The sequence below is a fragment of the Hydractinia symbiolongicarpus genome, chromosome 15, assembly GCF_029227915.1.
Source record: "Hydractinia symbiolongicarpus strain clone_291-10 chromosome 15, HSymV2.1, whole genome shotgun sequence".
Classification (NCBI taxonomy): domain Eukaryota; kingdom Metazoa; phylum Cnidaria; class Hydrozoa; order Anthoathecata; family Hydractiniidae; genus Hydractinia; species Hydractinia symbiolongicarpus.
The window spans coordinates 1,141,388-1,156,091 of NC_079889.1; the positions used below are offsets into that span (position 1 = coordinate 1,141,388).

The 14,704-nt window shown below is 33.0% G+C and overlaps 1 protein-coding gene across 1 annotated transcript; it reads right to left on the bottom strand.

The window, feature by feature from the left end:
• Nucleotides 1-9,774: 9,774 nt before the first annotated feature.
• On the bottom strand, nucleotides 9,775-13,488 carry LOC130629167 (aquaporin AQPAn.G-like). The gene is made up of 3 exons (XM_057442286.1): nucleotides 12,011-13,488; nucleotides 10,778-10,861; nucleotides 9,775-10,419 (listed from the first exon to the last, which is right to left on the bottom strand). Exons 1-3 carry the CDS (start codon nucleotides 12,281-12,283, stop codon nucleotides 10,288-10,290), a joined length of 489 nt encoding a protein of 162 aa, XP_057298269.1. The 5' UTR covers nucleotides 12,284-13,488; the 3' UTR covers nucleotides 9,775-10,287.
• Nucleotides 13,489-14,704: the final 1,216 nt, after the last annotated feature.

The window sequence follows — 14,704 nt, forward strand, 5'->3', positions numbered from 1 at the left end:
TCAATTTTGTTTCCTATATATACCGTTCGAGGTCGCCAGTAGCCTGCTTTGCATAGAACTTCTACAATCTTGTTCTGTCATTTCAAATAAACAGGTATTATCCCATGGTATAATCTTGCAAATTTTTTCATGCTGTGCGTGAGATACAGGCTAGAAAAACTAATGTGCTACTGTTAGCGGGCAAAGCGAGAGTCATATGTTAAATAGCCAAAAGCGGTAAAAAAATGCAAGTAAATCAGATTTCAGAATCAGATGGCTGTGGAAACATTTCTTTCGGTTGCAGCGACCAGGCGAAAGAGTAGGATCCAATCCTATTAACACGCCATTTGCTAGTTGCCAACCAAACAAATTGCTTGGATTTTTTAAGGTTTTAATTTTTGATTTATTTCGACCTGGTTTTGAAATTATTTCAATGTCATTTGTATATCTTTAAACATTGCTAGTGTATAACTGAACGTACACCTTTTTTTTTGGTCACCCTCTTCTCTAGGAAATATGTTTTCTCGACAATACATTATCGTGACGCAACTTATCGTAGATCTTTAAAAATTTTCAATTATATTAGAATTAAGGTCTCCCCGAATGTACAAAAAGTAATCTGTGAAAATTAATACTTAACAATACTGTGCTATACTTAACATTCGTAAGAAAGAAAGGAAGACGTTTTAGCATATCAACTTATTAAATATTATTGTTTGTGGTATAGCGCTATTTCTGAAATGTTTCATTATACCTGCAACATGACTAAAAATGTTATGAAATTTAAGATATCTAAGATTTGACCATAAAGTTGGATCGTACTAATTTTAAAAAAAATAAATAATAAATAGAAGTTGGCGAAAGAAATAAAAAGGTTATGACTACGTTCATCGGTTTAGAATTAACAAAATAGACTGATTTAGTCTAAATGAAATGTGAAAATGTGATTCCATGGCATTAATATTTAGACTAGTCAGGGAACGCCATCGAAACACCAGGTTAAGCCACAAGCAACTGTGTCACCTGGCGTTCAACACTCGGAAGAGCAATTAATAAAAACCGTAAACTGTACCACACATTTAGGTGGGGCGCTTTAGTATAGTATGTTGTAAATTGACCAAGGCGCAGAACATTATGGTGTTTCCAGTGTAATATATTTTTCAAAAAATTGGCGCACAACATTATGGTGTTTTCGGTGTGATATATTTTCAAAAAATAACTTTCCACAACTTTAGCTGAAATAAAAACACAGTTTGCAACTCATTGCTATCATGTCATAGCAAAAACAGTTGACCGGACTTTTTTATTTTTTGGAGAATGTTCCCACTGAAAGTTCAAAAATAAATATTACTCTTGTCTAAGTGCTTAGTACAGACAAATAATGTTGCTCATCCATATAGGTATATTACCCTTTTTCAAAAAAAAAAAACTTTATCGCAACTTCAGAAACACAGGAAACAATCTGTCGTTAACATTGGACTGAGCGTTTAGTACAGGTAAACTGTTTAAGCGTAATACTACTATAAATAAAAAACTTATCACATCTTCAATTTAAACAAAAACAACAGGAAACAATCTGTTGCTAACAATGGGCTGAGCGTTTAGTACAGGTAAACAGTGTTGCACAAGTGTATAGGCGTAATACCCTTTTCCAAAAAAACTTTATTGCAACTTCAGTTTAAATAAAAACACGGTGACGTTACCCGTGCAACAAAACAAATTCTCCACCAATTTTATTTTGCGGAGTAAGTTTTCATGACAGTAGTAAAAGGTGTGCTACCTACTAACTGCATTTGTCATAGAAATATTGATTGAGAATTTTGTTGTAGCTAGCCAAACTGCATTTGCTACTTTCCAGCCAGAGGTAGCTAAAGAGCTACAACCCCAGCAAAAAATAAATAATAATATACCAAGCTTTAAAATAATACGAATAAATAAAGCTAGGCTCCAGCAGGATGCTGCCTTAAAATCTACGTTTGTAGCTAAAATCTTCAAATTGGTTTGTTTTAGATTTATGCATGGCTAGCAAACGTGATGATGTTTTCATTTTAACATGTGAATAGGCCCAATAAAGAGAATATCCTAAACGTTGATAGAACTGAAATTTAGGCAGTTAAATAACTATACTAACCGAATCAAATATTCTTCTTCACTTCAAAACACTTCGCTTTGCAGATTGGTGAACAAGCTGGAGTATAATCAATATGGCGAACTCGGTCCCTCAAAAGAAACGACTCGTACCTTAACCCCTACGGCTTGGTTTAGTTGAACAAAATCTGCCTCGTTAAAAACATAACTGGAAATGAAAATTTAAAGGAGTATCTAGCATAGCAAAATAAATAATATTAAAACATCAGTCTATAACAATATCTGTGATTAAATTCGTAACGCAGTCTTCATTCTTTCCCAATTTTGCAAATACTAAGATAGGTACGGAAGAAGAAGAAGAAGAAGAAGAAGAAGAAGAAGAAGAAGAAGAAGAAGAAGAAGAAGAAGAAGAAGAAGAAGAAGAAGAAGAAGAAGAAGAAGAAGAAGAAGAAGAAGAAGAAGAAGAAGAAGAAGAAGAAGAAGAAGAAGAAGAAGAAGAAGAAGAAGAAGAAGAAGAAGAAGAAGAAGAAGAAGAAGAAGAAGAAGAAGAAGAAGAAGAAGAAGAAGAAGAAGAAGAAGAAGAAGAAGAAGAAGAAGAAGAAGAAGAAGAAGAAGACCGCTTGTTTTAATAAGATCTCAGATGTAATCCGAATTCTTAACAAAACAAATTTAAACCGTTGGTATAGAGACCAACAAAGCCCGATGTTTAAGGGGACAGAAATATTGGCGCCATATTGGCCAATTTTTTATATATTCTATATATTTTATATATTCCGGTATCCTGTGTATATCCTTTCTAAGTATGTTACGGAAACACGAATATCAAATGCGATATATTCTTATCAACTTTGTTGCGAAGGGTAAATATAAATGACGGGCGAACCCGTGGATTTTTCCACGGGCAACGACTAGTCTCTTTAATAATAGCCGTATTCCGTCTGTCTGTGTGTTTGCGAAAGCCGTGTCCTGTTACGGAAACACGAAATGCGATATATAAAGGACGGGCGACCCCATGGCATTTTCCACGGGTTGACGACTAGTTATAATACGTAGCCTAGATTCAGCGTCGCACGCCGGATGTAGCACCACAGAAGAATTTCCGCTCCATTTTTATTTTAATTTTTTTTGAAGTAGCTTCTCTCACACATATACCAAGCGATTAGTGTATATACAAAAGACGATCAAAAAAATGCTATATAAAATAATCTGTAGTGGTTATATTGTCATGATTGAGTGCGTCGAGACCAATTTCTTGAATATATCAAAAATGCAATTACTTGAATCCAAAAATGATTATTGGTTGGGAAGTTGTTATGCGGTGGTTTTAGAATGACGTTGGAACTTCATTTAGGATTGACGTATTCGTTGAAGTACGAAATATAAATTTTAATATTTTACTTTCGCTATTTTTCTCTATTTTTATTTACAAAATTCAATCGATCTATCCTTTTTGCTCTTACGTTAACTTAAAGCGGAGAATTTGCCAAATTTCCTTGGAATGAAAGTTTTTTTTTTAAATAAAACAAAAAAAACAAAAAAAAAATAATAAACTCAAAAGTACAAACTTATTTTTCTAAAGCTTCTGACCGACCTTTTTTGCCGACCTTTTTTGCCGAGATATTTTTTACCGGTAAAAAATACCAAAAAGCCGCTTCATTAATCACGAAAAAGTACATATATTACTAATGGCGGGAACTTTACATTGTTAGGACGCGTTATACTGTTCTCATCACATATCTTGTTATATTGTATTGTATTATATATTCTATCCAATAAAAATATTAATTAAAATATTAAATTATCGAATAAATTCTTGTATAACATCTCAGCTCACAAATTTTAATTATTCTTCCAGTAGGTGCATGCAGAAATACGACGATGAATATCTTGAACGCTTCAATTTTATTATGTATATTTTTGATATTGCAAAGTGAAAATAACGTTATGGTAAATAGATTTTGATAGTAGTTTCGTTGTTTGCTTCTTTGTTTCTTTCTCTCTCTCTACCTCTCTTTTTCTCTTTTTTTATATACGAATTTTTAGAAAAACTGTTACCCACAACAAGCTTGTATAATTCTTAACGAAATATTTTTAATTTAACACCATGTAAAGAGCTTGATCATACACAGGCTGAAATTTGAACCTTAATTGACTTTTAGTAATATCATTTTTTCACTAATTTTTTTTCCACATGCCTTTCAACTTTACGTTTTTTCTTGAAACCCTGAGCCGTTTGTGTTAACAAAGTGGAATCTTATTCAAATAATTATCCCTACCACTCCTGCTCTGAATTTCATCCTTACTACTCATTATACGACCGGACATTTTTATCTATTTTAGTGCTGCAGTTATTGTTCATACGACCAATGTAATGTTTCCACAGATTGTGGTACAAACGGGATATGTATGTCCGACAATGGGCAATGTGTGCAATTTTCGTGTGAAAATGGTAATTGTCTTGACCCAAATGAAAATGGATATCCAGAATGCCGGGATGGTGGTGACAGGAAAGTGTCGGTTTCATGTCAATAGATGATGCCAGCAAAAGCTAGTCATAGATTTGTTTGTAAAATATAGTAGCTTAAAACCACCATAATTTGAGAATAAATCTAGAAGACAAAAATTAATGTACTAACAGTACTTTTTGTTCTGGTTAATAAAAAGTTTGTTGATTGCTCACGATTTTGAATGGAGTTGTTTATTATAATATAGATTTCTGATTCCTTCCAAACTTTTATAAAACAAGATATTAATAAAGAAAATTAAAGCCTAAATTCTTTAGAAATATCGCGCTCACTGGACATGGTAATATTCTAGAAAAAAAATACGAAAGAAGTCGATATTGCGCACTGGTGTAAATAATGCTTTGTTTCATAAAACCTGTCAATATAATTCTGATTCTCTTTATGTAGTATTATATTCTCGAATGAAATAGTACCGCCTTTAGGAGGAGCGCGATAGGTTAATTTGTTAATGCGTCATGTTTAGTGTGAAATTAGGTGTGAGTTAAAGTGAGCTGTAACACAATAATTACGAAGAAGAATATAAAGACTTTGCGTGCAATCTAACTTAGTGCTTTAGTATTATTCTTAAACTAGTCCTAGACCCGTGAGTAAATCCACGAGGTCGCCCGTCTTTAAATTACACATTATTTTGTGTGCCCGCAGCACAACGTCTTTCCAGCAGACAGGAAGACAGGCAGAAGACGGCTTTTATTAAAAAGAATAGCCGGGGGACCGTTACCAAAACGCCGAGTTAAGTCGCAAGTAACTGTGAGACTTCCTATTGAACGCTCTTTAAAGGCCTTAATATGAGTTGTTGTTGGCACCAGGCTAAGCGCTTTGCAGGTAAACCGTGTTACACATGAGTATAGGCGTAAAACGTTATCACAACTTCGGTTAAAAAAATTCAGGAAACCGCATGTCGTTATCCTGTCCAGTTAAAAAAATTACTCAGCAATTTTAGTTTTCAACTTAAGTTTTCATAACAGTACTAAAAGTTGTAGCTATCCAACTGAATTTAGCATAAGAATTATTAGGAATTTTCTTGTATGAACCAAACTGTATTTGGCTACTTTCATTTTCTAGTCAGAGGTAGCTAAAGAGCTGACCACAACCCTAAATACAAATAAATAATAATAAATAAATAAGGCCAGCCAGCTAGCTAACTGGCTTTCATGTTTTCTTATGATCTGCGTTTGTGGCCGAAATCTTAAAACTGGTTTGTTTAAGATTAATATAAGGCTAGAAAACGTGTTAATATATTCATCTTAACATGTGAAAACATACAGAAAATAAATAATCCTATAGATACAAAGTATTTAAAAGAGAAACGATCAAAAGGAAACTTACAAAGCTAACACCACCACTTACATACTAATATGACCCTTACAGCATGTTTCTGTTTTTTTCGGGTCCTGCCGTGATTCCGAAATTTAGCTGCGTCCAACTGAAAAAACAGGTTCGTAAAAATCAGATTCTGCGCTAATTTTCCGAAAAAGCTGTGCAGAAACATTTTGAACACACAGAATACGGCTATTATTAAAGAGACTAGTCGGTAACCTGTACATAAACAAACTGGTTCGTTCCGTCCTTTATATATCGCATTTCGTGTTTTCGTCTCGCTCACAAACAGATAGACGGAATCCGGCTAGCATTAAAGAGACATGACACTTTAATGAGACGGTTATTCTATTAGGATATTTTTTTCCAAAAAGGAAACAAAGATTCAGAAATTTAACTTAAGATTGTCGTTGCTTCTATTCTGAATAAAACAACAGGTTAGCAAACCTTTCATTGGTTGAATGTTAGGTAACAGAGAATGTTTGAGTTGAGAATTTGATTTGCGGTTATCCACGGCATCAAAAATGTACAATATAGCGTCTCCTTAAGAGTTTGCTAGGCATAGCATATGTTTGAATAAAGAATTTCATTTGCGGATGTGCAATAGTTGAAAATTACCTGTGACATCTGTGAAATAACTTACTTTTTTATATTTATTTTACAATATATCTTTAAGAAATTAAAACTTCACTAGAACATGCTTTCCTACAAGTTCTGTAAAAAAAACAGGTTTTAAGATTCAAAAATATATAAACTCTGTTTCATTTTTCAGATAAATATGGAACCAATATTAATCTATGATAAGTAATTCTGTTAACGTACCATTATTAACAATATAGGTTGGAAGTATAAAAGCAATTATAAAATAAAACGGAATGTTTTAACATAGATTTTATTTCTGCGTCTTGTGTGAGTAAAGATGAAAACTTTCACGATGTTTAGAAATATTTTATATTTTTTGATTGTGTTTTTGTGGCTTGCTGAAAAATGTGACCAGGTAATCAGTATTTCTAGCCATTCTCACCCTTAAAAGTATTTTCCGTTTTATTTTTGTGCGGTCTGTAAAAGGTTAAAAACAGTCAATGCTTTCACAGCACCGATGTTTTATATATTATAAGCCATGTCCATAAAGGAACTATAAAAAAATTTGAATATTGATTTTTAAAACAGCTGAAATAAAAGTCCAATTCTGCAAGTAGCTTTATAGATTCAGATGGGCATGTTCACACATACGCGTCCGTAGTTTGTGAAAGTGTTGTGTAAGTTTGCATTGAGTAGTACATACATGAAGATTCAAAATCTGTTTGATACAACAAAAGTTTATATGGACTTTGAATTGTTAACCTGTTTTGTATTATTAGGCCTGTAAGAACTGTTCCGGAGTATCGTGTAGCGTGCTCGAACCGTGTGGTGAATGTGAAGCATCGTCTGGTGCTTGCGTGCAGTTCGAATGCGTTGATACATTCTGTGTTGATCCAACAGAAGATGGTACTGCATCGAAAGTTGGTGGAAAAGGATGAAGAAATTTGTTAAATATTTCACGCTAATTAGCTTCAATAAAATTAAAGTTTTATTATTATTACTATTACAGTAGACTCCCGGTTATTCGAACCTGCACTTATTCGAATAATTCGGTTATTCGAAGTGAGATGGCGTTCCCCTTGGATCTGCTTACCCAACTCAGGCAAAAACACTCTCGGTTATTCGAACTTCAGTTATTCGAATAATTCGGTTATTCGAAGTGATTTTTATTCCCCTTGGGGCCAATTATAGGCTAAGTCACCCTCAGTTATTCGAATTTTTCTTATTGGGAGATCGTCGAATGAGAACATTGATTTTCTGCGATTAAAACACTTTTTTTCTTCAAAAAATCAGGTTTCAATATTCATGGCTATTTACACTCTTCAAGCAATTTCTTCAAAAGTTCAATATTCTCCTTGAACTCCTTGTATTTACTAGATACATTTTCTTTATAACTTTTATATTTTAAAACCTGTTAACAATTTGTTCAAATTTATTCTTTCTTCAAAAAGTAAAAATTCTTTGTGTTTACACGCTCAACTGAACCACAATGCCTTAATTGCTTAAGAAAAGTCTATCCCATTAAGGTTAAGTTGAAAATCTGGCGGGAAAACGAATTTTTCAGTTATTCGAACTCCCGGTTATTCGAAGTAAATTCTTATCCCCCTTGAGGCTTCGAATAACCGGGAGTCTACTATTATTAAAATATAATATTTTTTTGTTTTGTTTTTTCGGTCGGTCGGTCAATCGGTCGGTCGGTGTTTTTTGTTTTGTTTTGTTTTTAAGGGTAATAAACATGTCATTCTCATTTTCTAGCCCCTCACTTTGGTAGCTCCGTTGTTAAGATTGACAAAAAGCGGTGACACATTGCTTAATGATAAATGGTGTTTAAGCTCAAATTTTCCATCCGCGGAGTCAGTCCATACACGGAACTTTAGATTCTGACAACCACTTATTTCACCGTTGTCCTCCTACTTACGCGGCGTGTTGGTAAATAGTGGCATTTTCCAGCCGTTATTTTTAGCACTGGATTCATTATTCTTTAATCAAACTTGATGCATTTACAACAAAAGTCAATCCGGATGCAAACTAATTATATAATTTGAATCTTGTTGAAGGCTATAAGGAATGCAATGCATTGACTTCATGGAATGTTTAAACGTCGCGATCGATTGGAGAGTAAGTAACTAATGTAAAAACATGTATACATTTATAAAAGGAATATTTTGGCTTATTTCTTTTGACTCAATTTAAACAAATTCATAGGGAAAATGTTTGGTTCAGCATTTTTGAGAAATAAAAATGATTAGTCAGTCAGGTTACGGAAATTGCAAATAATATTTTAATGATCTGAAAACCACTAATTATTTACAAGATATGAAACTGAAAATGTGCAAATTAAACACAATAAAAAAAAAGACATTATATGTTCCAGACACTTTGCAGGCGTGTTTCGTTACTTTATTACTGATCAATCACTGCATCATATAAAGACCTTCGCCCATTATTAATTTGACTATTTCCCTCTGCCAACTTTGTAAGTTTAGTTTACATACCCGCATCTAGTGTGCTATTAAACTAAAACACTGATGAACGTGTTGAGATAACCTAAGAATTTTGTTGTGAGAGCTAGTTTAGAGAAAGTAAAATTTCATCCATTTTTTACTAAATAAATGGGGCGAGCATCCCGCGCAACAACAAAGAGCTGAATAAATTTAAAAAAAAAATAAATTTGAGCTTAGTCTTCTTCTCCCTTCCACTCTTCTAGAGATATTGGAGAGACCAAATGGACCAATTTTAAAACCAATATGGCACAATTGTAAATTTAGAGTAGCTTTGTCGCTATCATAGGCCATCTGTAAGATCACTGCATGAAAGCTCGGTCGTGGAAATAGAACTCCAGTGGCTGATTTGATTTTGCTTGTGGTCAACATTTATTGTCAAATATAAATTTAGATCGCGAAGCATAGTTTAAAAACATGTTGGTTTAACGAAAACGTTAGGGAAAGATAGAGGGTGATTACAGTGGATCTTCTGCTTGTTGGCCTTCGGACACTAGAAATAGCGGAGAAATTTACGGATAAAAAGGGATTTCATCAGAAATATCAAGGTCAAAATCTGATAAAAGACTCTCTAAACAGCAGACAAAAAAAAACGCCCTCTGTGAGAAAAAAAAACAGGGCGTAAAATACAAGAGAGAGAGAGAGAGAGAGAGAGAGAGAGAGAGAGAAGGGAGGGGGGCTTTTCAAATAGAGAATACCTCTTATAAGTGGGCATTCGCTAAAGATTACCTCTAATTAAAAGTGTTTGCTAATTAGAGAGTCGACTGGCAACAGCAAGCATAATTACAAGTTAATAAATTTTTATTTATTTATTTTTTATTTGCGTCTTCTAGAAATACAAAAAGGTATATATCTTGCTAAAACTTGTTGGGTATTTTTCGGCACATAATATATTACTTTCCGTTTCGGTATTGCAGTGTAGTCAAAACTGTTAAGTTCCATACCGTGTTTTAACGTAAAAAAAATACTGTGCTGTGCTCACAAAACAAAAGAAAAGATAGCCAATGGTGATGGAATCTTAATTCAAAGTTTTTGAAATTGCTGGCCATTGAAGGGTTTTTTATTAGTGTTGCATTTCAAATATCGATGGCCAATTTGTCGTAACCCAAAAGTTGATCACTTCTTAATTGATAAAGCTAGTGCAAGAAAAATGCAATCATTTAAAGATCAATCAAAAATACATTAAACAACAACAATGCCAAATAAATGTTGCAATCGTGTTTTCTCTTTAAAAATTAGGTTTAACCAATCGTTGAAACTCAGTATATGATTTTCCACCAATTGAATTCATTCATTCATTCTGCTACATTAACGTACTGATTAGTTTCCTGCACTTGGATCGTCGGGTTTGTGTCTTCCACGCCAAAGACGAACCGGTACAACAATCCAGATAAGATACTTCCAATATAAGGTCCAAGCCAGTAAATCTAATATAAAAATCATACATGTAGAACAACAAGGAGTTTAATAGCCACTCAATTTAGCTTGACATTTTAGCAGGAGAAAATTTTTAAGCAATGTTATTTCTTGAAAAGATACAAATTCAGCATGATTTTTCGTTTAGTTGTCCTTAAAATATGGAAGTACAATAACATAAGAAATAACAAACTTATCTACATGGGATTTAAATCACTTGAATTGCTAAAGTAACATCATTGGTTGAGATGAAGAATTATACAAACTGATGTTTCTTCTAATGGTAACAATAAAGATATTTCATGACATTATACTGTTTACAGAGACGAATACAAAATACTATTAAATTCTTATACTAAATATACGGACCCAATGATATTTCACCCAGAAATTAAATACCACAGCAGGTCCAAAAGCTCTTGCAGGGTTAATACCACAACCGGTATACATTATCTAAACGAAGACATAGAAAATTTAAGGAAATTCTAAAGGAAGAGGTCTCGTGCAGTTTAAAATTCAAGGTTGTAATAATTACTAAGATCAGCACAAGCAAAAAAGTACGTTAGTTTCTATAACTGGGCGCTGTTGGTTGCACCCCTTTGCCGTGTCTATCTATTTGATGCTTGAGACTTAAGCTCCAGTATGTATGCTATCACTTAGTTAGTAGAGCAAGGAGAATAGACACCTCTTCCTCATGATCAGTCCCAGGGAAGTAGTATCCTTGCCTCGCCTATTGAATGTGCTAGGATATAGGATCGAATCAATAGCGCAGACGGTGGAGAAATTGCACGACATACGAAATGCCATTGGTCCCACTCAATGCATCATCTTTGCATCCCTTGGGTAAATAACGTCCAGACTTACTTTAACTCAAATCAAATTTTACCCAAATCAAAATTTTTAAGAAAAACTTGAAACCATTCAGTGATTAATGTTTTCCTTTTAAGTAGAAATCATGGCAAGGTTTTTTTTTAATATTAAAACAGTCTCTTGTTTTTTTTAATGTTTTTAACTTCGACAATGACCGTAAACACAATGTTAAGTAAAAGAAGAATGCATCAACTTAAAATCACTTGAAGATCATTGGAGTTAATCCATACGATATTGCTGCACCAACAATACCTAAACAAGATTTTTGGTACGCGATTACTTGCAGATACCAAAAATATTTTAGAATCTGAAAAAAAAATTATATTATTAATTTTGAATTTATATTTTTTCATGGTTCTTGTCAAGTTATAAATATCTTTGTCACTAATTATTTAAAAAATAACTATGCTAAATAATCGTCTATAAACGTCTAATTCTTAGTCAAGACTGGATGTGCTTTGAGAGGGTTGAGAGTGGCATTGTTTTTATTGTGTTCTTGACTGAAGGATCTTGGAAATAAAACTTTAAAATTTGAGTTTTTTGGCCAAAAATTTAGCAAAAAAAGTATGTTAATTATTATATGTGATATACCAGAAAACCTCTTTTGTTCTTTGATGAAATATAGTTCCGCGTGTTCCGCAAGATGTTCTTAATTTTTTGCTCAACCATTATGTTGTTCTTAAACACAAGATTTTTTTAATAAAATTGTTTATTAAAATAAAAATTGAGTACCTCCAATAAATTGCGCAGGAATGTAAACAACAATTTCCAGAAACTGCAGCCCTGATTAAGAAACACACCAATGGTAACGGCTGGATTAAAATGTGCTCCACTGATTGGTCCAACTATTTGCACCAATACAGATGCACCAAGGCCGATTGCTAATGCTACTTGTGTGATCCCGTCACTGGCATCGACCACCGATGTGACCAGGAACACAAACATGGTTGTAGCAAAAAAATTCTGCAAACACAGCTCTCCAGAAAAATTTATTACGCAGCTCATCCGCCATCTTGAAAAGTCCCAATCTACCCTAAACTTTCATTATTAAAACCACAAATGGCTGTATAACAGAGAAAGAGATACGAAATAAGTTGAGCTTGCAGAAAAGAACATGAATGATTGTATAAATAAAAAACTTTACATGGTTTTAAACAATTGGTTTTCATTTTTGACTTAAGAAATGTTTTCCTAGTTATGGAAAATCATAACTTTATATGTTAGATCCTGAAAAATGAATGATAATCGGGATAACTAAGTATTTTTATCCATTTTCATCCATGTTTAAAATGTCAAGCTGAATAAGCAAAACCATGGCTCATTAAACCCTTAATATAGCATCATATTTATATCAATTAAATGACGTTTTGTATAATGAAAATAATTAGAAGCACTTCCAAGTCAAACATCTTAAGAACCAGTCTAGATTTTTTTTTAAAAAAAAGAAAGATTCATAGATTTATTTCAAGCTATTTCATGTGAATCTAGCTTGTTTTTCTTGAAAAATTCAGCCGGGTCTCCTGGCAGCATTACAATAGCCAATTTTTTTCTATTGTTTTTTACTTACGTGTTTAATATCAGAAATTCCTTTGCTTTGATCACAAATGGCCACACTTAGCCAATTAAGTATATATTTAATTCTCATATTATTTAAGAGAGTAAGATGTGACCACAACGGCTTTGTGCTAATTAATAAATTGATTTTAATTCGGGGTTTTGTTATGAGGTGGACTTAAATATTGGGGATTTGTTTGATATTCCTTTGCGTCTAAACTTTCGTAGAAGAGAAATCCCTTTTGTTAATCTCGTACAAATATGACACACATAAAATACCATCATTTCCAGTTTTAGTAACTTAGCTAAATACACACACAAGATCAAAAGAGAAGTTAACATTAAATAAAATCTTAAAACAATAATTCAAATCACGTTCTTCAAGTGAGATAAAAGCACGAAAACGCCTTCTTATCAACCACTTCCTAATACTTGCAACTCTTTCTTCTATAACAAAGTTGTTTTGTATTTAGAAATAACGCACGCGGTGTTTGAATGTTATTATAAAATCTGCATGTAGTACAAGCGAAACTGTATCTCAACAAATTCCACTCAATATCATCCACAAAGGATAAATTGATGGATTCCAAATCTTACTAAGAGATGAACAACACAACCAGATATAAAATTACATTCAGTTTCGTATACGTGCATAAGCTTCCGTTGTTTTTTGCAATCAAAATTGCTAACACAAACATTTTGTTATTTTTGTAACACGATCTGAAACTCCATCGTGGAGGCTTGTGCTTTCTTCTTTTTTATGAAAGCAGAAAGCCAGCTAACTGATTTAAAAAATTTTAGTGAAACTGGTAAATCAAGCCAAAAAAACAAACCCAAATCTAATTGTAGTAAAAACAGCATAAAAGCAACAAAAAAGAAAGTAATTCTCAAATATTTTTTGAAAGAAAGTACAAGGAGAAGAGGTATACAAATAAATTAAAAATGTTTATCGGTTTCTGCTAACGCCAGTTTTTTATCGCTAGAAATTTTGAAGCGGAACAAGGAGGATGTCTGTATGTTAAGCTTGGTTTCTGTTTAGCGTTAATTCGCGTTAAGCAGGTGAGCTAATTGGAGTTAATTTTTTGAAGTCTAATGGAAATGTCGATGAAATAATAGCACACCTAATATAAACTCGAATTAGCGCGCGGGAGATTTGATAATTTAACGCGAAGTAGCGCAAACACACTTGCATAAATAAATTTTACACATTTTACGAGTGCAAAAACCATTTCTACAAACATTTTTTTAAAAATGACGGACAAAAAGATTTATTATTAAAAGATTATATATTAATTCTTCAAGAAGCTGGTAAAATTTTAAATATTGCTGTTGTTTCACAAAAAATTCGCGGACATGAAATTTAACATGTGCGCTAATCAGAGATAAAACATGAGAGCTAATTTCCATCAATGTTTCTATTAGGCATTATAAACACCAAAACGCTTTATTACTGTGGAAAGTTTATCATTTCTTGAACATGATAGTTTAGTAGGCGACGTTTCGGGAGATCCTTCTCCCATCATCGGGCTTGACGCGATTTAACGGCAAATGGAAACCAAGCCTTCATGCTGTTCTATTGTAAATAAAATTAGTGTTTATAGATAGAGACTACTTAAATCATGAGATGAAAATCAACACAACAACATAAGAAGGCTATCAATGACTTGTCAATTGCTATTTTTTTTATTTTTTTTTTTATTTTTTTTTTAATCAGAACACGAAAATCAGAAAATGCATCACAGCTTGGGTATCAAATTTATCCTTAATCGCAAAATTCATTCACCCAAAAATGAAATAAGATTTGCGCTCGCGAAACTTGCAAAAAACATTTTCTCTTGACAAAGTTTTTGTCGCAAATATCGCTTTTTAGTT

Coding starts and splice junctions, on each gene's coding strand:
- LOC130629167 (XM_057442286.1), bottom strand. CDS start 12,283: ATGAGCTGCGTAATAAATTTTTCTGGAGAGCTGTGTTTGCAGAATTTT. Junction 10,862..12,010: donor TCCTGCGCAATTTATTGGAG/GTACTCAATTTT, acceptor GTCTTCGTTTAG/ATAATGTATACCGGTTGTGG. Junction 10,420..10,777: donor TCTGGGTGAAATATCATTGG/GTCCGTATATTT, acceptor TTTTTATATTAG/ATTTACTGGCTTGGACCTTA.